Here is a 25,239-nt window from a genome sequence, read left to right as displayed (position 1 = left end):
ACTAATAATTGATTAGAGGTTGATTATTAAGACTTAAATTTAAACAAGTCCTCATTTCTTTCTTCCTTATGGGTACGCTTAAATAACATAAATATATATTCAGAAAGAGGTTTTGTGGATATTACAGTAATTTAGTAGTTGAATTCATGAGTCAATTAAAGCAAGACCACCATGGGAAACTTGGAAGTACTGGACGGCCGTTTTGTTCTAGTATGGGACTCCTCAGCAAAGCGCATCCACGATCCCGCCTCGTGAGATTCGAACCCAAGACCTATCGGTCTCGCGTGTGAATGCCTAACCTTGAGACCACTGAGCAGCACGGTATCCAACGCTGTTAATATCTAACTTCATATATATATATAGCAAGATATATAACATTTACTTAAATCTAAACATTTTTTTTATGTGATTTACGCTTCACATATTTAATAAGGACAACAATTAGTCAAATTAACTTCTGTTATGAAAATAAACTTCAAATAATAAATTTTCCAGTTTACAGTGAAATGACATTTTTCCCCTTTTGTAACTGTTAACATTTTATTATTTCTTGTTTTTTTTTGTATATTTAGACTAAGCAACCATATCTAATTGACTCTATTACTAGTAATATTTCAACAATGAGTATATCAAAATCCGATAGTGATTTTCATTCGGATGATAATAAAATTAATACACAAATAGATATGATAAGCAGTGCGTATTCTGATCAAGCTGCTGAAATAAATTATAGATCATTTAGTAAGTATGCAAAAATTTCCAAATTATTCTCAATCATTTATCTTCTCTAATTCAATAATTTCTATGAAAATTTTCTCTGCTTGATCAAACTTAGTTATTTCCCTAACTTAATATTTCCTAATTACTTTAGTATTCTTTCTACATTATTCATATCTACCTTTATTCATTTATATCAGAAGGGGTTTTGTGGAGATTGCAGTAATTTCAACAGTTGAGATCATGAGTTAATTGAAGCTAGACCACCATGGAAAACCTGGAAGTACTGGATGGCCATTTCATCCTATTGTGAGACTCCTCAACGGTGAGCGTCAACGACCAAGCCTCGCGGGCCGTCCAGTGCTTCCAGGTTTTCCATGGTGGTCTAGCTTCAATTGACTCATGATCTCAACTGTTGAAGTTTATTCATTTATGTTAATAATCAATTAATATTGGCTTAATTTATGTACTGTATACAATCAACTTATCTATTCATACTATAGAATAGAATGTTTGATGTTAGATAAACAATTAAAATATCATATATGATCTATGTATAGTTTTATATTTTTTTAATTTATCTTTAATGTATTTACTAAAAATTAATGAAAAATATTTAAATATAATACTTTACTTTATTAATATACATAAAAAGATGATTTAGCTACATTGTTGACAGTTTCCAACAATGTTTTACCCGATGAAAATTTAAAAATGTTACATTTATGGTTACTTTTTATTACTTAAGTATACCCCATATATATATATATATATATATATATATATATATATATATATATATATATATATACAAGTTTATACTCTGTAGTAGTAGATATTTTCTTAGAATAGTTTGTTGTTGTTGTGAGTATAAATGGTATGAAGTAGATCAAGAATGTAAACTGTTTGATTAAGAATAAATAGAAATTAATGTTATTAATTGTCGTGTTTTGAGGATAGTTTTATTACAGAATGGTTATAAGTACAAATCCACCAGAAACTGTAGACTGTTATATCGATGATGTTTAGAATATCTTGGTGATGATCACTTACGACTCGATCAAGGATCGTATTTATGGCACTTCAGCTGATGTGATAAGCACATTTCCTCTAGGTTACTATATAGGAACTTAAAAGTTAGCATTTCCAACTTTGATATATATATAGTTATGCATATTGTAGTCCATCAATAGGTAAATATCTAGCGATTGAGATAGTTTTACTTAAGCAGTCGAGATATTTGACCCAAATGTCAAGAACCTGTTTCCAAGTCTGTGATTAGTAGATAAATGAGTGTTATTTTATCGTGTAAGGCTTGTAAAGATTTATTTAATATGAAAAAATTTCCCTTCGGACTAAAAGGAGCTGGACAACCAGAAGTTATTGAATAAATGCTTTATTTATCATTCATATGAACCTTATAAAAGTACTCTCAAAACAGAGAAAATTACTAGTATTGTAGTTACTCAAGTTATTTGAACAAATAGACAGATCATCCATTTTCAAAAAGAAACATTAATTAGCAATTTTCGGGATTAACATTAAAAATTTACACGAACGTGTTTGAATTCCGTTTAAACAATCAGTTCAGATTAACAGAGATTTTACCATAAAAGGACTATGCTAATTTAGTTTTAACTTAGTCTTCAGTTATCTTATCTTTGATAGAGACCGAAGATCCTAAGTTCAAATCCCGCGTGTGCGGTCGTGGACACGTACTGCTGAGGAGCCTCATACTAGGACGAAACGGCCATCCAGTGCTTCCAAGTTTCCAATGGCAGTCTGACACTAATCGATTCATGATCTCAATCAAAAACTTAACAATCTTCTCAGCCCCATACTGGTGTATTAAAATAGCTCATTTAATAGTATTTATATTTAATAAAAGTATGCTTGGAAGTATATTTAAAAAAACTAATATCACATTGTAATAGTGTTAACTAAATTCACATAATGACTCACCATTTTTTTGGATTTTTATTCTGTACAGTCAAAACTAACGGAAATGAATAAGACTTATTTGACTTACTTACTTACTTACGCCTGTTACTCCTCGTGGAGGAGCATAGGTCGCTCACCAGCACTAACTTATTTGACTAGATAATACAATTTATTTTTAATGTAAAAAATTTGCTAAATGAAAACCATACTGATTCATTTTAATGTACAAATTATTATCCAAACTTAGCAGTTATCGCTATAGAATAAGTACATTACACTTAATAAGTATTTATATATGATGTAGTCCATTGGACAAGCTAATCGTTATCACAGCAGTGTTACTTTAATTGTTTATGTCAATAAAATATGCATACCATTCTTTGTACAGTCGAATATGTAAATCTTCACAGATAAAGATATGTGTTTATTGGATGAGGGACGTTGATAAGAAACCCTGGTTGATCTAGGTTTTAAGGTATATGATACTCAAGATATACCTGTATTCTGTGGAGAATCAGTGGCACCTGATGTATTCACTCTTGAGTCATCTAGTTTCATGGTCTTCAAAGTTACGATTATGTCATTCAGGACTTGACTGTCCTGCTTCTTTAGAATTATCTAACTTTCTTACTAAATAAAATCATAGAATCAAGATTTGGCTTAACACACAGAGTTTTGTATTTCTAAAAACAATAGTTAAATTATTGATGACTATTTCTGTACAGTTTATTTCTTTCTGCAATGTTGATCGATAGAGCTTCACTCTTGCATCTTTATAGAATGTTTTCCATTATTATTTGGATAGTAAAACACAGATTAATGCTTACAATCACGTCTCAACTTCTTGAAAATACCATATTGTCGTTTTTTGTATGGCTTTCGAAGATATTTAAGTTACATAATAGGTCCGGTATTTAGATACTGTAATTTATTTTCAGTTTCACCATGCCAATTTTGATAAGTTATTTGCATTTGAAAAACGTAATTTAATGTCTCTGTAGCATAATTAGTACCCTCAACAGTCAAGTTGAACGATGAGACAGTCAATTCTTATATTCTTGCAATCATGTAACATCAGATACAATGAACCTCAATATTAAATCGTAGCCTTACGACCAAAATATGGCCATCATCAATATAATTGGATTTACAATATAAAGGTAGCTATTAATCAGTGACTAGTTAACTGTGAAAGCATAAATTATTCCCACTGAACAAATAAACCAGTATGTTTTGAAAGACTATTCACTATTGTCTGTATCGTTGAGATAATTACTAATGTAAACACTAGTCTGGATAGTCTTTCGAAACTGTATATACTATCATTCACATTATTGTCCTGAACTAGTGTAGACAGTAAGTCAGAATGACTATCACTCACTGAAATAGCGTGACCGGCTCAAAGTCTCCTGTAATCCAATACAAAATCAATGAACGAATTGGTCAGATCAGAGAGTATAGTTTTCTCTATAAAAATAATACAATATATCTGATTTAAAAAAATGAAAATAATTATAAACCCTTAAAAATGTAGGTTATCATAAGATTTGGTCATTGTAGGTCATTCATCATCTATGAAATTGAGATTTTATCATTAAACTTATCGCTTGACTGGTGTTTGGAAAAGAAAATACGTGATCCTTAAATTCAAAATAATCTATACAGAATGAACTATCTGAAACAGATTAGATACAAACTGTTCATTTCAATTACTTGTATTTAGAAGATATTATGCATATCTAAATGTAATTATATGTAACTAAATATACAATAGAAGTAAATTTCACATATGTTTTCTTCGTTGATTATATCAGGTTCTGGTATACCTAGATCAGCCACAACTGATTCAATTCAAAATATACTCACCGGAGAAAGTTACTTTTCATCAAGTTATTTAGTTGGTGAATGTGATGAGGTTAGTCAAATGTTTAGGCATAATTTATTTAAACATACTTTATAAATTGGAGATTTTTTCTACATTTTCCAAAATATTCATTATACCTATTTGTTTTCTATTCGTTTACAAGATAAGTTGTTAACATTTTATCACATTTGTATTATGTTCATCACTTGTGTCTTCTAAATATGAAAGACAAATGTATTCAATTTTAAGACTACCCTCGTGATAAAAATCAATAACGATTCATCTTTCAATGAACTAATGACTTTGGATAGCCACTGGTCCTGAAGTTGGATATCGTCCTTGATACATTAGGTCATTAAAAATAACCTTGTGATAGCGTTTGTAAGTTCAATTTTTCGTGACATGACTTTGTGAAAAGGTTATCTAATAGCTTGATTAATTAATGACCCCTCACAGATGCTAGTTGACTGCTACAGATGCCTCGTTTTCTGTGAACCAATGAAGAAACACGATAAGATAGTAGGGGAAACCTGTACATTTTATGATTTAACAAGCTCGTATATGAATAAATACATGATAAATTAATCCACAATGAATAATAAGTAAGAAATTACAACGAATGCTAAAATATGCAATTACGGTACGAAACCAGTTACTAGGCTTATGATTAAATGACAAGAAGTTGGGAACAGAAGTAGACATGACAATAGTTTATAAATCAAATAAATGCTTTTAAACTTTGTGAACACTTGTAGATTATGGAAATTATTATTTGCTACAGATTAAAGATTAATTGTTCCAAAATTTGGCATTCACCATTTTGCATCCTTACGTATTCTTCCCTTTACAAAAATGCTTTATTAACTCTCAATCTTTTATTATGACGGTTCATTTTGATGGTTCATTGTGAGATACAGTCATTAGTTATTAACTTGAAAGTGGATTTTCTGAAATTCTAGCCTGAAGCTACTCAATGTGGAATGGATTCACGTGGTGAATAAGATAGTTATGACAGATTTTATTTGGTGGTAGATATTTAATATCAGCAATATAGATCAGGTATGGAGATCATGACAAGAATTTGGTAGTTAAATGATACTTATGCTTTATATCACTCAAGATAACTGGACCGATTGCAATTCATTAACCGGATACATTAAAAAACATATAAACTGAGTTTATAATATCTATGTAGATGTCAGTTCATTTGACCATTCTAAATCGTATATTTACTCATCGTATTTCGTGTTCTTGAAATACTTTTACTTAACTCAACTCAACAAATTTTGAACTAAAGCTCATTGAGAAGCTTTTTTATAAGATGAAGAGATGAAAATTGTAAGCCACAAAGAAGGTTTGATGAATTTAAAAAGAGTAAAGATAGATTGTTTCGGGAAATCATAGGGTAAAATCAGTGCAACGAATATCAATCAAATATATATGTATAACACTGTTTTTTTAAGTCAAGCCCTATTCAATTTTTAACTGAATATACAATATTGTACAGGTTTGTATATCAATGTTTTCCATATTTGTTTTAGGTTCGTGTTAGCCCAGTGATTAGTCGTAAAGGATATCTATTAGTACTAGAGGAAAGAACAGCTGGTTGGTTACGTAGATGGGCTGTTGTCCGTAGACCTTTCCTGTATCTATATAATCATGAAAGGGACTTTATTGAAAGGGGTCTTATAAATTTGACTACCTCACAGATAGAATATGAGTAAGTCATATATTATAAAATAGCTTTTATGTAACAATTACTCTAATCGACAGAAATTAAAGGTTGAGGGATTCTCAAAGATACCTGGGAACCAACCGATCTTTTCTAATTCATGATGTGGAATGATCGGAAAAGAACGACAAATATCTTATTACTTCGGCTTCGTAACTTGTCAAATCGAATCACATACTTAAACATTGAAAACCAACATAAATTTAGTAGCTGTATACTTATCAACCATTTGAAAATCTAATTAAAATATTACAATTTTAAATGAATAGTTTCTATCAGAAGGGGTTTTGTGGAGATTTTAGTAATTTCAACAGTTGAAATTATGTGTCAATTGAAGCTAAACCACCATGAAAAACCTGGAAGCACTGGGCGGCCGTTTCTTCTTAGCATGGGACGGGATCGTGGATGCGCACTGCTGAGGAGCCCCACAATAGGATAATAATCATCTGCTCATTAGTGACTGAATTCAGGATGTATTTCCTGGAGTTCTAGTCAGTAGCCATAATCAGTGGAGTTCAACCAGGTCTGTTGTGAGATATCAGCTCACTGAAGACAATGATGGACGGTGGTGCGATTTCGTGGATTGGTTGGAATTAGACATTAACATCGTTGAATGCCGGCTCAGTGGTCTAGAGGTTAAGCGTTCGCTAGCGAGACTGATAGGTCCTGCGTTCGAGTATAACGGGGGGCAGGATCGTGGATGCGCATTACTGAATAGTCTCTAGTTAAATACTTTGTCACTTCTCATCGTAAAATAGACAAATTCAATATAACATTTTGTGTATTTTTTCAAATAAAAGTAAAAATTCAATCTATCTTTAAAATAAAATAGCTTTTGTTTGAAATAAAAGTTCATTGTTTGCTGGAAAACATATTGAAATATCAGTTTAATAACTAATAAACTATAGGAAGAAGTAACTTGTTTGAATTGCTTTCAAATAGACTTGGTAATAGTTCAGATGGAGAGTTATTCAATCTTTCATCAACCATAATATTAGTAGTGTTGATATAATGAAATAGTTTAAGGTATATTCATTATTTATTACTAGACGTAGATTTATTCCATGTCTCATATTTTTTTAGTTTTTAAATAATTAACATGTGCGCGAGTCATTGGGTGTTACGAAACCCAAAGGCGAAGTGAAGGTAAAGGTTCGGCTTGTCCGGACTGAGGTGAGATCCTGTTGTCTTGCTTGTACTTTCCAAGTTGCGAGCAGCGGGCGCATCACCGGCCCGTCCCATGACGTAGACATGCGACCTCGTGTTATGTGCACCGTCGGGGCGGAGCAAGAGCGTACACGTTGAGACCCGAAAGATGGTGAACTATGCTTGTGAAGGTTGAAGCCAGAGGAAACTCTGGTGGAGGACCGTAGCGATTCTGACGTGCAAATCGATCGTATAACGTGAGTATAGGGGCGAAAGACTAATCGAACTATCTAGTAGCTGGTTCCCTCCGAAGTTTCCCTCAGGATAGCTGGCATTCTGAGAAATAAACAGTTTTATCCGGTAAAGCGAATGATTAGAGGCATTGGGGATAAATCATCCTCAACCTATTCTCAAACTTTAAATGGGTGAGAAGCTTAGCTCGCTTAATTGGAGTTTTGCATTGAATGTGAGTGCCAAGTGGGCCATTTTTGGTAAGCAGAACTGGTGCTGTGGGATATATATATATATATATATATATATATATATATATATATATATATATACAGACAAACGTTAATCACCATATCACTTTGTGTAAGAGTTCATGTGCTTTTATCCCCTAGGAAAAACGTAACCATAATGGAAATGTAACCAGACAATAGACAATGTATTATGAATTCAACGTGTCGGATACCTTAATAATAATAATAATAGTTACAAAACTATCTTTACAAGTTATCCATTTACTTAAACAAGAAATATATGTTCATAAACAGAAGTATTTCAAAGATCATAATGATTAATTAATGATGTGTAAGGTCATATCCAAATCAGATGTAAGCATATTTGGTAGTTGTTTTTTGGGAAAGAAATGTTGATACTCGACTTAACCGGGAATTTATAACATGACGTAAGTTTCTATTATGAACTAATGGACTATAAAATGATAATTTAATATATTTCAGTGAATCTAAGCTAATCAATAAATCCAGTAAACATCATAGAATAAAACAAGGACAAAAAACTCATTTTTATATTGGTTGTTTGAATCTTCCCATTGATGTTCAGTACTGTGATTGAAATTTATGCATTATGTGCATATTGCTTTAAGTCACAAGCATTATAAGAAAAGATAGATGGTAGCTAGCAGTAGAATCCAGGATGTGTATTGCGTTCTATTTGAAACTCACCAACTGGATGTATCTTCATCCCAGAGTTGATGTTCACTCGGAAACTCGAACCCAATACTATTTGCTTCGAACGCCATCTCTAATGACTATCTAAACTTAGTATTATTATTTTATATTCTAGTTTTGAATTACTGAAGCATTGAATACTTAAATGACGTTTGAAGCGAACGGTAGTGGGTTCGAGCCCTAGAGTGAACATCAATTCAGATGCAAGCACATCTAGCTGACGAAGCACAAATAGGATGATAAGCTCATCTTGGATTTCACTGCTAGCTACTATTCGTCATGCTTGTAAGGACAAAAATTGTTTTTATTTCTCAACATTTTTCTTATTTAAAATATATTTTGCATATGAAGATGCCCTTCATAAAGGATTATTACGTCGATTATGTATCAACAATCAAAGAAATAAATGTTAAATGTAATGCAAAATATTTGAATACGATAGCATAACTGTTACATAAGACTTCAGGAATGCATAATCAAATAATAGTAGATACAAGTTTTTATATTTATACATCTGTAAGGTTACATTTGGTTTTAAATCTTAATCAACATTGCTTGATGTTCCAAAATGTTTTGTATCGCATTCCCAATGCTTTTGTAACTATTGGAATGTTCTATTTTTTTCTTTCCATTCAATTATTTAAGAGATGTATAATGAATGATCTAATACCATATAAATTAATTCATTGATTCATTGATTTATTCTTAATATAACTGATACAACATATTCAGATTACTAAAATATGTTCCAAATGAATAAAATGTAAACTCACTGATGACAATGATGGACGGTAGTGCAAGTTTATGAATTGATTGAAGTTATAAATTAACACCGTTGGATGCCAACTCAGTGGTTTAAAGGTTAAGCGCTCACGCTCAAGACAGTTAGGTGCTGGGTTTGAATCTCGCTAAGAGAGATCGTGGATCCGCACTGCTAAAGAGTTCCATACTAGGACGAAACGGCTCTCTAGTGCTTGTAGGTTTTCCATAGTTGTCCAGCTTTAATTGGCTCATCAATTCAACTATTAAAAACATGTAATCTGTAAAGAAACTTTCATTCAATAATACGATTCGTAAACATTTTCATAGTATGAATTAGATAATTATTAGTGATTGCCTAAACAATGGCACCATTTACACATCATTTAATGAATTACTTATATTTTAACCTAGTAATTTCTTATGATTCAATTTTGTTTGCTTATCTAATTTATACTGCCTTTTGTTTTTTAAGTATGAATATGGCGTATATTACAAAAGACGATTTATTAGATGATGCAAAAACAAATTCTGTTCATTTAATTTCTAAAAATGAATCAATTATGTCGCCAACATCATTATTTCCAAGTAAAGTGAATATGTTTACTTTGATAACGAACACACGAACTTTATTAATACAAACAATAACAGAAGATGGTTCAGATATTCATGATTGGCTGTATGCACTTAATCCTTTGAAAGCAGGGGAAATTCGGTATGAATAAAAACGAAAAACCTATTTTTTTTAAAAATAATTATAAGAAGGGTTTTATGGATATTATAGTAATTTCAACAGTTGAGACCATGAGTCAATTGAAGCTAGACCACCATGGAAAGCCTGGAAGCACTGGATGGCCATTTCGTCCTATTTTGGGACGAGATCGAAGTCGTGGATGCGCACTGCTGAGGAGTCCCACAATAGGATGAAACGGCCGTTCAATGCTTCCAGGTTTTCCATAGTGGTCTAGCTTCAATTGACTCATGATCTCAACTGTTGAAACTATTTATTAATTATATCAATAGTAATGACCTACTCCAATAAATAAGTAGTTTTGTCTTTATTTTCCAATGTTTACATTACTAATTCATTATTATTTGTTTGAGCATTAATTATAATTGATACAGTACTATGCATTGATCATATACCATTTGATTATGTTGATATATATATATATCTTTTCAACTCTATAGAGTACTTTATGAAGATAAATGACCTATCAACGTGAATATACTTCCTCTTTTTTCGAAATAAGTAGTGATGTTTGAATAATATGTTAGGAAAACGTAACAAAAAACTAGTTATATCATTATTGTTAGTGTTTCAACTGTTGCATTTGAAAGGTGAATGGTATTAAGTTAGAGTTCTAGTGAGAATATAAACACTAGGATGAAGGTACATGCATGTGAATTGTTTTTTTAAAAAATAAGGATTAAACATTCGTCCTAGATTTCACTCTTAGCTACAATATATGTATTCCGTGTAAAATCATTAAGGACATACGCTTCATGTAGAGCATTATTCATCTAATGTATTGTAATAAATTGAACTGAAAATTGGCCAATACTGTTGAACAAAAGCAAATCAAAAACAAATACTTATCCACATCCTTGAAATGTTGTTTATTATGGTGGAGAAGATTTGTAGCTCAGGTGGATGATTTTGGTGGAGTTTTGTTCTCTGAGCTGGATGGTTTGGTCGTGGAGCTTTCATCGTTCTTCTGAACGACATCATCAGCACAAACTTCAGATAGAAGTGAAGTGTTCGAATTTCTCCATATGTGTTTCACAGCTTGTTCTGTGCACCTCGATGTTGATTGGTTCCTATTGACCTTAAATTTGTCATTGTTTACTTCTTTGTTTTGTTTGTGTCTCTCATTGGTTTGATTTTTGTTCGTGCTGATGATGTCGTTCAGAAGAACGATGAAAGCTCCACGACCAAATCATCCAGCTCAGAGAACAAAACTTCACCAAAATGTTGTTTATTATGTTAAACAATGCAAAAACCTAAATAAATATTTTCTATGAATTCGAATATTTTGTAATATATATTTCCAGGACTGATGGTGATCAATCTATTGAGAGATATATTGTTTGGCTAGGTGGATTGACGTAATTCATCTATAACAGTTTTCGATATCAGATAATAATAATAATAAAACTTTAATATCACATTTCACCTTATATGAGACTTATCAATTACACCTATATCACAACTGTTGATGTTAACTCAAAGATTAGAACTAAGTACTTATCGCATCATATGTGTAATCAATGTTCTTTTTCTCTTGTACTATTATAATCTATTTTTAATGAAGAGACGTACACACCAATGTTTCTTTGCAAAGAATTGATTTTAATATGGTAATTTGAAATTACAGTGAATAGTATAATCCTCAGGAAATTATATGCATAAATATATAAGTAACTGTAGACTACTCACCATTACTTACATAAATCAGATAACCAATCAAACGACTCATCTAAATGAAATTTGTTTTGTTTTGTTTCTACAGTTACTTTTATTTTGATCACTACATAGGCATATACATATAAGTCATTATTCACTTCATTTAATTCTATACATGATTTGTTCTATTTTCATTCATAATGTTAACGAATAATTCATAGAATAACTCAATGACAATTGAAGTATAAATGTAAATTTTTCGTAATTTTTGTTTTATTTTCACAGTTCTCGTTTAGGAAGAAAAAGGAGAACAAGGAAATTAGATAAGTTGGAACATTATAGTAAATAAAAAGACAAACAATCACTGTCATATATATAAATACACACACATATACACTAACAAATATACTTGATTAATAAAACTGATGAGATATGTAGAGAAAAGCCATTAAGAAAAAAACCTGTTTAAGCAATACAATCTTTCGCTATTTAACTAACTAACTGAACAAGTTACAATGCATCTTTTATTCTATTTTTGACTTCTTATCAATATTCTGAAGTGGCTGAATAAAGACATTTCACAAATCTTCAGGTAACTAATACATTTTAAATAATTATTAAGATTTCAATGGTTGAGATCATGAGTCAATTGTAACTAGACTACCATGGAAAGTCTGGAAGCATTGGATGGCCGTATCGTCCTATTGTCGGACTCATCAGCAGTGCGCATCCATTATAATATCCACAAAACCCTTCTGATATGAATCAACATATGCTCACTAGTGGCTGACTTCAAGAGGTATTTCATGAAGTTCTAGTGAGAAGCAGTGACCAGTGGAGTTCAACCGGGTCTATCGTGAGATAGTAACACACTAAAAACAATGGTGGATGTGTCGCTCGATTTCGTGGATTGGTCGACGTTAGACATTAACACCGTTGGATGCTGGCCGGCTCAGTGGTCTAATGGTTAAGCGCTCGCGCGCGAGACTGATAGGTCCTGTGTTCGAACCTCTTGGGTGGCGGGATCGTGCATGCGCACTGCTGAGGAGTCCCACAAGAGGACGAAATGGCCATCCAGTACTTCCAGGTTTTCTATGGTGGTGTAGCTTCAGTCGACTCATGATCTTAACAATCAAAATTACTATAGTATGCACAAAACCCTTCTAATATGAATTATTAAAATGCTTTATGGAAGTGCAAAATCTAAACAGTCATCCTCGTTAAAGGTTGTTGTTGCTTGTTAAGTAATATCCTTATTTTTCGATTGAGCGGAACGTTTTCGTTTTCTCATAGAGAACAAATCATATAGTTTTACTCAAGTGTATATTGTATCTTCTATGCTCGAGCATTAATCAATATCATTATCTTACTTAAGCTATACATTCGTATTTATAGTTATATAGAAAATATATATTTATAGGAGGATAGAAAAGATTGCACCATGAGTTAATTCGAGACTCTCATTATTAAATGAGGTTATGCAATAATCAATGGGTAAGAGGAGAATATAGGGATGAAAATAATTTGCGGGTCAGAATTACGAAAGATTATAATCCAATTGACAGATATGAAGAACAAAAACAGACATAATGGTCATAATGATAAAAACTGAATAACAATAAACAAGAAACTAGTATAGGGGTTGTGGAGATTATTAAGTTTTTGATTGAGATCATGAACCGATTGATGTTAGACCACCACAATTGAAAACCTGGAAGCACTGGACGGCCGTTTCGTCCTACTGTGGGACTCCTCAGCAATGCGCATCCACGTGGATTGGTTGATGTTAGAAAATATCACCATTGGATGCCGGCTCAGTGGTCCAGTTGGTTAAGCGTTCGCACGCGAGACCTAAAGCCCTGGGTTCGAGTCCCGCGAGAAGGATCGTGGATGCGCACTGCTGAGGAGTCCCACAGTAGGACGAAACGGCCGTCCAGTGCTTCCAGGTTTTCAATTGTGGTGGTCTAACATCAATCGGTTCATGATCTCAATCAAAAATAAACAAGAAAACTTGTTTAAGGATAATAATAACAACTGATTACAAAATACTACTTTAAAAAAATCAATAACAATGATAAAAATAAAAAGTGAAATAAACTACAAAAGAGAATCAGCGCCAAACAAAGATTAGAGGTTGGATGTATCGTTTTTGCACACAAAGTTCCGGCCTGAGTTATTGGATTGTCAATGCCTCAGAAGGGCATAAGATTTTGATTCGACCTTTCTTCGAACCAATTCCTTTGACTGTATATATTATTTTAAAAGAAGACTCCTTTGGAGCTATGTGCTCACAGTCGATTAAATGCTCTTGTATTGAAACAGTAATTGTTTTGCATTCTCCTTTCGAAAGCCATGTTGGGTAGTATTTTGAGATGCATTTGGAAGTGATTATTTTGCGCAGTCAATGTAACCTGCCTCAAATCGGTAAGTGAACTTATAGATGCACATTGATGTGACCCAAAGTAGGAGTTTATCCCTAACATATCCATGAATGGTAGATCGATTTGAGAAAACGATTCGAAGCTTAGCTGAGTAGAACGTTTTATTCAGTAATTTTGAAATCTGTTTATTCAAGATTTCAGCGGCCATATCTCCTTTAAATTCCATATTCATAAAAAGTTTTCTTTTGTACTGTTGATACCTTTTTCCGGATGGTGATTAAGTGCTAAGTTCCTATGGACAAATCTACATGTATAACATTTCTGATGAGTTTCTGTTAAAGTTGAAGTAGTTCTTCATCTATTGTGTCAGTAGAACATATTCATCTGATCCTTGAGGATGAAGAGTGAATTAAGTTCCTCTTTCTAATCAACAGGATGCAGCTATATAAATTTGTGTACTACCTATTCCGGGTCAGTTTTTATATATAGATATAACTATACGTACAAATGTATAGCTTAAGCAAATGATTTTGTTGAAACGAAAATTTTCTTCATTGAATTCTCTTTAATTGTATTCAATGAAACTATGGGTTATTTCAATATCATTATACTGATATTATAAGTTTGTGAGAAAATAAAGCTTTCTATTTATATAACAAACTATAATTGAATATTCCGCACTGCTCATAGACCTAGTACGATATTTCATCATATATATTTTCTAGGTATTAACGAAACTCTAATATTAATTTGAAATGATCAAGACTGATGATCATATTCACGTATTAATTACTATGATACTTAAAAGAAACAGGAAAATATTTTCAATATTAATATAATAGGTTAAATATCATAACATTAATTGTTCTGGTGAGCGATTATAAGGTAATATCGAGGCATATGCACAGTATGCACATATGCCAATAACAGACTGATCAATTGCAGTCTTAAAACCTCAATGGGAAAATACAAGCCAAACAATACCAAGTGAATTTATATTTTCTTTTTTACAAAAAAATAATATCTTACATAACTGTTAAAGTAATTATAATCATAGTCTAACATTTTAATTTATTTTACAGATTACATCAAAAGTGTTTTTTTCTTTCCCCCCCCCCACTCCGATCAACTACATTCGATATATTTAATTATTTATTCATTTATATGGTTAATAAACTATCAGCATTGCAACGAAATGATTATTAACAAAAAGCTATTCTATTTTTTCAATAGTCCCAAATGTTTATTCTTATCTTTTCGTATTGTTTCATTTCATTTAATTTCAAATATATTTATCCCCCATAACAACCACACCCCTACGCCCCTGCCCCCCCCCGCGCACACACACACACAAGAAAAACAAAACAAATATGCATTTCTTCGTCGTATAAACATTTAATCAATTTTAAATAAGAACAAAAAAGTTTTTGGTTTATGAAAAAATGGTTCACTGTCTATAATTTGAGTTATTTTATTGGAAATTATAAAGTAAACATGTATTTTATAATTTACAATTTGTATTATGAAATGTATTATGTAACCCATGTGAATATCAATGTTTACCTTTTATTTTAAAGAGATAATATTTGTTAAAGTGTTGTGAATTCATTATTATTATTATTATTATTACTTTGTTTGTTTTTTGTCTCATTTCGCTTTATAATTTTGTTTTTTTTCTCGTTATTATGTAATCATGCAGTCATGAAATGTATTACATTGTGTAATTTACAAATTCTTATGAAATCTCAATTTGAACTAAACCTTTCTTATCTTTGTTAATTGGAATCCTTAATTTGAACATTTAATAATGATACACTTGTCCAATTAATTATATTATCATTTAAATAAGAATTAATTTAATGCTTTTGTGTAAACGTAATTTCTTTTCGAAGGGGTTTTGTGGATATTAGAGTAATTTCAGTAGTTGAAATTACGAGTCAGTTGAGACTAGAGCATCATGAAAAACCTCTAAGCACTGGATGGCCGTTTCGTCTTAGTATAGGACTCCTCAGCAGCGCGCATGCACGATCCCGCCACCCACAAGATTCGAACGCTGGACCTATCAGCCTCGCACTCGAGCGCTCAACCATTAGACCACTGAGCCGGCCGATATCCAACGGTGCTAATGCCTAACTTTTGTTTATTGCAATATCAATATATATAAAAAATAATCTTAGAAACTCATTGAATATTTCTGTGTTTATGATTTTGTTTTTGTTACTAAACATGTTAACATTGATCGATCCATGATCTCAATTCAAAAAACGACTCAACATTCTTCACAACCATATACTGATAATTATCATTTGCTCTCTAGTGAGAAACCGTGACCAGTGAAGCTAATCCATGTAGGGTGTGAGATAATTAATCACCGAAAACAACGGAAGATGTTCATAAATTATCGTGGATTGGTTGAAATTAGACACTCTTATCATTGGGTGCTGGCTCGATGATCCATATGTTAAGTGTTTGAGCGGATTTGAATCTCACTTGTGGAATTGCAGATGCCTACCGCTAAGGAATCTTATACTAAGACGAAACGGCCGTCCAATGCTTACAGGTTTCCAATGTTAGTCTGACACTGATATCAATAAAAAAAGTCAACAGTCTTCACAACCATATACTGATAAGCATAAAAAAATTTACTGAAACAGATTAAGTTGAATCAGGTAAATTCTAGCGTATCTAAACATCATATTAACTTTTGTTAATGATCAGTTCTGTGAATTATACAAATAGCAGTTTGCGAACTTTGAAAATAAATTCGAGTCAGTGATTTAAAAAAGAAAAGAAATTTAGTTTCCATGTTTCGTAATACCTTCCAATACAAAATGTTTATAAATTGAACGAGATTGGTGATCTTAAACTGGTTTATGTAGTATTAAGATTACAGATTATATTGTTTACTACAAGTATTTATACTTCAAACAGACAATAAAATGAATATGAATTAATGAACTATCATATTTTCAGCTAAACTTACAGACATACTTTATTGTCTGTAACAGAAAATGCACAAATGTACAAGTGATTGATCACTAGATGGTGATCAATGTCATATATGTCAGATCCTTCTTAGTGTAGATCGAATCCTATCGATCATATTGCAATGTAGCCACCAGTCTAGGCGATTTAACACTGCGTACACTATGTTAAGATAAGATGGTGGTTAGAGGTAGTCAACAGGAAACCCTGGATCTAGGTTTCGTGTTGCTTGACACTCGTCAGTAAGGTATACCTGTAATCATGAGGGAACTGATGCCCAACTATCTTCAACTATATAATTTAATCAATTTCGAATGGAAATATCATTTACATAGAATTTATTTCTTTTGTGCAATAAGTTATTACTTGTTACTATGGTGTTTTTTTTAAAACAAAAAGTTCCAATAAGATGACTTGTATGTAATTTAAGGTCATTATAAAAGTAATATTAATTTAAAAGAAGTTCATTTAATTAAAGATAAATAATTCCTAAATAAGAAATACTATCCATCAATTCATTTCTAAGATATATAAAGATACAACTATGTTATCAAGTTAAATCATAGGTAAACGTTTAATTCATTACACAAACTTTTAATTAAGTAAATAGTCTTGAGTAAACTCATTGAATTAATTCTATAATGAGAACATTCTATTATCTCTTACCATGATACTATTATTATTATTATTATAAGTTTTAAAATTAGAACATTGGTTAAAATAAAACTGAAATCAATATATTTCCTTTTTGCTAATTACTAAGCTAAATATTAGTGTTCTTTGTAACGTAGTTCTCATAGTTCACCAGGAAATAATTTGTGTTAATTCATTATTTGAAAAGAAATTTGTTATTCAGTCAATTATGTACTGACCCCAAATGTTGTGGTACGGCCGAGAGTCGGGAGAGTCTTCTCTCTTTCTCGAAATGCTCTCACATGGCCACGCGTTGATAGCCTTTTCCAGGAGGTCCTACTCATTACCTTCTCGCAGTCGAAGTGTTGTTTACGAAATTGACAGGACGAAAAGCGAATGCCCGGCGCTTTAACTTGGTTGGTGGATATGGAGAGTCCACCTAGGGGAGTTGGAAAACCCTGATTCCAAACCAATGGTACACATGAGCTCCAGTATTCTGAAGGAACAAATGGCGTATGAACCAATTATTGGTCACCGGTTGTCATGGGACTGAATCTTCTGACGTCGCTCCACTGCCTTGTGGATCAGAACTTTAAGTCAAAGGCTCCGGGTGTGGCCCCCTATCAAAACCACCTGCTTCTGTTTGGTCACCCGGACAGTATTACAGCCCTCACACAAACCAAATGAGATTTGTGTGGCGCATATGTATCTGGTGCCCTCTTGTACGAATATCTATGTGTTCAAACAAATAAATAACACTTACGTAATACTGAATATTTAAAGCTAGAATCATAGATGACTTAATGGTCTCATTACATTAAAAGATTTTTACTACATTTCTAGTATAACCATGAGTGAAAACTACTCTCGGTAGATCTCAGAACATATCACCTTTAACTTATTTGTTATTTTACCTGTTAATAGAATGATGTACAGAGTTAATTTTTTTCGAATGCAATTCATCAACAATTATATAAAGAGTAAATAGTAGACGATAATAAGTAGGAGAGATGATGACGATTTCATCAAATGTTATGTTAGTCTTTAGTTATCATGAAGTTTCCATATAGCTTTTTATAAATCACCATATTTACTTAAAACAAGATGTCTTTCACAATATATTATCGTTATAATTAAAGCTGAACACTGAATAAATCTCTTGAAAATTATTTTCTGGTGTCGCTAAAGATTAATACAGCTTACTTTATATAATGTTTGAACTGATCGTGTATATAAAATTTATTATTATCAGAAGGGGTTTTGTGGATATTGTAGTAATTTTTAATAGTTAATTGAAGCTAGACCACCATGGAAAACCTCTAAGCATTGAACGGCCATTTCATCCCATTGTGAGACTCCTCAGCAGTGTTCATCCACGATCTCGCCTCTCTCTCAATTTGAACCCAGGACCTATCGGCCTCGTGTGCGAAAGCTCAACATCTAAACCATTGAGCCGGCCGGTATCCAACGATGTTAATGTCTAACTTCAATTTATTAAAAGAAATATTTTTGCAATATTTCACCTGTGAAATAGTCACAACAATGTTTGAATAAATAATTTTTGTTATGTTTTTTCTTGTTTGTTCAAACAAATTTCAATCAGATATTATGACGTCAATGGTGCCTACATATTATCTCATTCAAAGTGATTAGTTTTTTTTTATGGCAAAACAAAATTTAGACATTGATTAACAACAGAATATAACTATGAATACAGATTACTATAAATGATTATGTTCTCTTTTATTATTCTGACAACTCTTCGTTTTTTTCCCCTTAAATATTACGAATCATCCTAGTCTGTTGATGATGTTAAACCAACAACAACAACAAAAGAAAGACACAAAGCGGTAGTGACACAGGAGAATTTGACAACAGGTAAAACATTCAAATCATTCTCTTTTTTCATTTTACTAAAATATTCTAACCCTAAATATTTGTCTAACGTAAATCCTTTATCTGATCATACTTACCCAGTTTACCAAAAAATATATGTGATTATATTGTTCTAATTAAATAGTTTATAACGTATAAACTCGTTTTTATGATACTTCTAGTAAACTGAGCATTTTATGAAACTGTTATCATAATTTTATGGCTAAATCTAACACTTTCGAACTGAAAGATCGGCGAGACTATGATTTATGGACGACCTTTGAAGGAATCTTCAGTGATCATGAAAAATATTAGTCAATCAGAAAACATTTAGTAAAATGTAAAAATATACAAAACCAAAGAATTAAAGTGGGTATATATCTTCTACATGGTTTAAAGACTTTTCGAGGTTAGAAAGAGGTTCAGCGAATCTGAAATCGTAATGCATACGTTAGAGGTACTCATTCATATGACTCCATAATAGTTGACCTCTGGAGCCATGATAAGATCGCAAAAACTCTTTCAGCCTCGACCACATAGATTCAATATTGTTTATGTCCACTCCGGTTGTTGGATCCACAAAATTCTGCTTGTGGATAACGACACTATGCACATAACCAAGTCTATGTAGGTATCGGTAAGCTCTCCATTCATCCGTACATATTGTAGTACCCCGTTGAACATATTCCCGTATGATTAGTATTATCGTTGTAGCCTGTCAGTTTCTTACCCGTTGGAAGTGTCCCTTATAAGATGATCTGTCGTATATTCCAAGGACCTGTGAGGTATATTTACGGAAGTGTTACTTAACCAGTTTTCTTTAACACTATATCTTCTGTTGAATTTTCGTTTTTTGACAAATGTCTCGTCTATTTCAGCGATTCTCCCGAACCCTCCAAACAACTCGTGTAAGCTTGTCATTTTTACTGAGCATATATCTCTACAACACTCATACCACTGAACAGCAGAAACTTCAGTAATATCTGCAAATGTTACAGCCAGTGTTACTGGTGCCTTCATTGTCTAGTTCGCAACAATTATTATAATTTGCCTTAATCTCAATTTGGATAGAGCGAAAATGTTCCTATTCTAGCAGACTCCTATCTCCAACATATATTACATCGAAAGACAATATCATCACGATAGTCTGTACAAGGTCCACATGTCATTTAGTTACTACAATCAAATAAAGTAACTTTTTAGTAGTTCCATTTGTTGTAGCCACTCAATTATAACGTCTCTAAAATCCGCTATAAACCGATCGTACGTGAGCATCAGGTACTAAAATTGGCTCCGTACCCCTGAAATCCTTCAAATGCTTTTAATTGGCTCGTTCATAAATGATAGTCTCGCCGAAAAATCTACTTAACAGATCGTCAGTAGTTGTACATGGTGATTTTAATAACTATAAAATCGATAATAATAAAAAATAATCGACTCTGAAGAAGTACGAGTAGCTGATGAGTTTTATTTAATGATAAATCTTTTCGCCCTTAATAGAAAAGGAATGTTTGACTATTCATGTAAGTTGAATGGTTTATCTAATCAATCATGTTGAATTCAATATTGTATAGATTTCTAAACAAAGTTTAGATTAATTAGGTTGAAATAATTCAGGCCATTGGGTAAATGATTTTTATTAATGGTAAATATTTGTATTTTACAGTGAGTGAAAAAAGGAAAACAGAGTTGTTTTATCAGTGACATTTCGTTATTTAATACTAATAGTAAACCAGAATTTATAACAGTTTTAGTTTAAACATGGTAACTAGATCAAATTTTTACAGTATAAGGTAATTCTCCGTTACTGAATGTATGAATCAGTCAAGATAATAGACAAGCGTAGATTTTTAGATAATGATAAATGTACGAGTTGCTAAAATAGCTTATGTATGTAATAAAAAGAAGTCTCGCTTCCAAATTGGTGTTGAGAATATTAGTTCGTAGAATAATGATGTTGGGATCAGGTGAAATTTCACCCTAATACTTATATCTCTGAAGAGGACTTTTTAGGAGATTCTAGTAATTTAATAGTTGAATTCATGAGTCAATTGAAGTCAGATCACCATGTAAAATCTGGAAGTACTAGACCGCTGTTTCGTCCTAGTATGGGACTCTTCAGCAATGAGATTTTTGTGACTTTTAAAATTCTTCTGAACGATTGCATTAATATCAAAGTTGATCTTATGGTTCAATGTTATGACATGTAGATCTATGAAGGACGATTATTCAAGTTTTTCAAGCTCTATTAAATTCCTTTTTGAGGTTGAACAGAGCTCTCTGGTTAATCTGTCATAGATAAGTTAATATTTTTTGTAAATTCTGGCTTATTATTAATTTGATCTAACTATTAGTAATTATATGAAGAAATCACAGTATAATAACTCCTTTTTATTTCCTCACTCACTGTAAAATACGAATGTATATTATTTGTACAGATTAACTTCTGTTCATTTCTCACACCATCAACTCATACCCAGCTTCATATATCTATTACTTCCCATTACGAATTTTTTCATTTGACATATTCAATAGCATTCTTTTGAAAGTACACCATGATACCTTGATCTAAATTATTATTATTATTATTATCAGCTTTATTCAATGTTACATTTTTGGTACAATATAAGATTCTCAGTGCAAAGTATTTCAACAAGTTTCTGTTTCTTTCTTCTTTGTCGGTCCTGGCGATAAATATCGAGTGATCGCCAGTTATATGTTAGCAGTTCAGTAAATGAACATCTGAATAATGTGCATTCTTTTCGTTGTATATTGCCAGCAACCACATTGTCTCTTATTGAGTTTTTTGTAACTTTGACAATGAAAGGTTGTACACTTTTCAGAAACGCAGTAGAATAGGTTATGCGATTAATAAACATAATGATATATTAAAACAAACAAAAACAGATAACTTGTTGAAATATCTAGATGGCAGGAACAGGTAGCTTAGATGCTCAAGCAGGCCGCCCTTTATGAATGACATTAATGTAATCCGACCTCTTTTGATTTTGACTAAAATAAATATTCTGTCTTGTTCCTGTACACTATTTAAACTTGTGTTATTAACTCTTTCTATAAAGTGCCTTAAACTAAGCTGTGAAACTCCGTAATTTACAATTCTTGCTCATAGTTATATCATAAATATATTATTTTATAAGTACTCAGTACTCAGACTTGTTATATATATATATATATATATATATATATATGAGCGACCAAGGTTTGTCGAATAAGATGTCTCAGTCACCATCTCTATAAAGAATCATATTGACAACAAAATAGTTGTAGGATGTTTGTACAGATTACAATCGTAAAAACAAAATTATTGTTTTCTATTCTGTCTAGACCCGGACAATTATAATTTGGGTATATATAAATGTTGGTGTCCTGTGAAATGAAATATCTACAAAATGATATGTAAACATCAGTTTCAAGAGAAAAAAACTATTATCTACGTCTAAGTAAACAGACAGGCGGTAAACCAAGAAAAACTTATGTTTCTTTAAACAAATATATATCAAACTAAGAAAAGATTTTAGTTGTTAATTCGACTACAGACAACATTTGGTCTATTATTTGTCTTAGCTTATGAAGTAAAACAAATCCTGTTTATAGAAATTATATAGACAGATATACATATATTAATATCTATAAAAAAAGATACATAAAATAAGTCCGCACGTTGTTCTTTGATTTAATCATATGACAACTAATCATATAATTTTCTTTTTTTCTACAACAAAGACCGACTTTATTTAAATGATTGCATAAAACATAGTAATATCAGAAAGCTGTTTTCTTTTATTATTGTAAGGATGGTCCACAAATGACCTTGAGGAAGCTCGAAGAAGCTCAGAAAGAGCCGAAGATACTCCATCCAATCATCTTTTGTAAGAATATTCCAGAATCTCTAAGTGTAGCTTCTCTATTGGACAAATACTAAAAACCACTGTGGATTCGATGACTATAATGATGATTTCGCCTTTACTAAAAACTATAAATACCTGAGAGTTTTGTATCATTTTTGACGCTGTTTAGAATAGCATACCTTCTCACTCATCTTCTGTCTTCTTATTTGCGACTTGAAGGGTTCTAGCATTTGAGTGCTCAAGTTGTACGCGGTATATCAAAGAATCCAAGTCCTAGATATAACAATTACAGGATTCATTAACATTACATTAATATATTGTAACATCCAAAAATGCAAAGGTACACTATTTCGATAGACATTATCCATACATTTTTTACATTTGATATTTTAAACAGTGAGTTTAAAATAATGAAATATATGATTAGGATAAGTAGACAATAATAAACGATAGAGCTTTAGAGTAAAACATTATTATCGAAGCTTATTCCTTACAATTCCTCTGTCTTGTGAGTACAACGGTGTGTTTGGTAAACTGCATAATACGAACAGAAGTACACTAAGAGAATGGCATAACCACTACTTAATTAGCGTTTCAGAACAATAGATATAGCATAGAACCTAAGAGTTGATAGTCACTATTTTCTCAGTAGGTAAGTCACAAGTAATTTTGGATAGGTGAAATCAATAAACAAAAAAAACAGGTAATAAACATACCATATGAATTATTATTATTGCATTTAGATGCTTAGAAACATGAATGTATTGTTATTTCTTAAACAAAGTGTATTCAGTATATTTCTAGTTACTTTGTTAAGATGATCTCAATAGCTCCTTTATCTGTAAAATACATCTTTGATGATGCTATTACATATAACCTAGAGTAGATAGGATGTCTTGAAATTGAGTATATTATTTTCAGTTCGACGTGGAATATAAATTATAACTTATAAGCTTAAGATCGTTAAGTTGAAAACGATTAATTGATTTTCATGTAATTGTTTTCAGCTGAAACCATCAGTATCACAGTCTTACATTGAAAAAAATACGGTAAAATATCAAAATTTCTGGTGATTTTTATTTATTTATTAACAAACAAGATTCAGGTATAAGCCTGGTAAATTTATTTCATGTATTAAAAAATATTATCACAATGGGGTTTGTGGATATTGTAATAATTTTTAATAGATGGACTCATGAGTCGATTGAAACTAGACCATCATGGGAAACCTGGAAGCAATGAACGACCGTTTCGTCCTATTATGGGACTCCTAAGTGAAGGTCAACCGTGTCTGCTGTAAAGTCAATTACTCACTGAAGACAGTGATGGATTGGTTGGAGTTAGACATTAACACCGTTGGATGCTTACTCACTGGTCCAGAGGATAAGCATTCGCGTGCGGGGCCGAAGATACTTGGTTCCGGTCCCGCGTGCCAGATCGTGGATGCGCACTAGTGAGCAGTCTCATAATTGGACGAAACGACCGTCCAATGCTTCTAGGTCTTTCATGGTAGTCTAGCTTCAATCGACTCATAAATTCAACCATTAAAAAACAAACAACCACTATGTATTTTTTGATTGCGTTTGTTATACGTGTGATATTAAACTGAACGCAGTTAAAGATAAAAAGACAAATAATTGGAACACTGTAGCCATTTGAACGTTTATCACATGTTAATTTATAAGAACAATAAAAGTAAAGAGACTCTTATGGCACCATAAAATCATATTAATC

At 31.9% G+C, this 25,239-nt stretch overlaps 1 protein-coding gene across 1 annotated transcript in view; it reads left to right on the top strand.

Annotated features, from left to right (window-relative positions):
- Positions 1-16,013, top strand: part of KIF1B_3 (Kinesin-like protein kif1b) — a gene marked incomplete at its 5' end in the record, with an annotated part of 92,533 nt that extends 76,520 nt beyond the window's left edge. The window contains 6 exons of the mRNA XM_051218406.1: positions 573-741; positions 4,473-4,573; positions 6,064-6,242; positions 9,831-10,070; positions 12,048-12,354; positions 15,226-16,013. Coding sequence (XP_051073338.1) covers positions 573-741; positions 4,473-4,573; positions 6,064-6,242; positions 9,831-10,070; positions 12,048-12,111 — 753 coding nt within the window. The 3' untranslated portion in view covers positions 12,112-12,354; positions 15,226-16,013. The remainder of the gene's footprint in view (positions 1-572; positions 742-4,472; positions 4,574-6,063; positions 6,243-9,830; positions 10,071-12,047; positions 12,355-15,225) is intronic.
- Between the last annotated feature and the right edge of the window lie 9,226 nt (positions 16,014-25,239).

The sequence above is a fragment of the Schistosoma haematobium genome, chromosome 1, assembly GCF_000699445.3.
Source record: "Schistosoma haematobium chromosome 1, whole genome shotgun sequence".
In the NCBI taxonomy this organism is placed as follows: Eukaryota; Metazoa; Platyhelminthes; class Trematoda; order Strigeidida; family Schistosomatidae; genus Schistosoma; species Schistosoma haematobium.
This window is presented reverse-complemented; position numbering and strand designations above follow the sequence as displayed.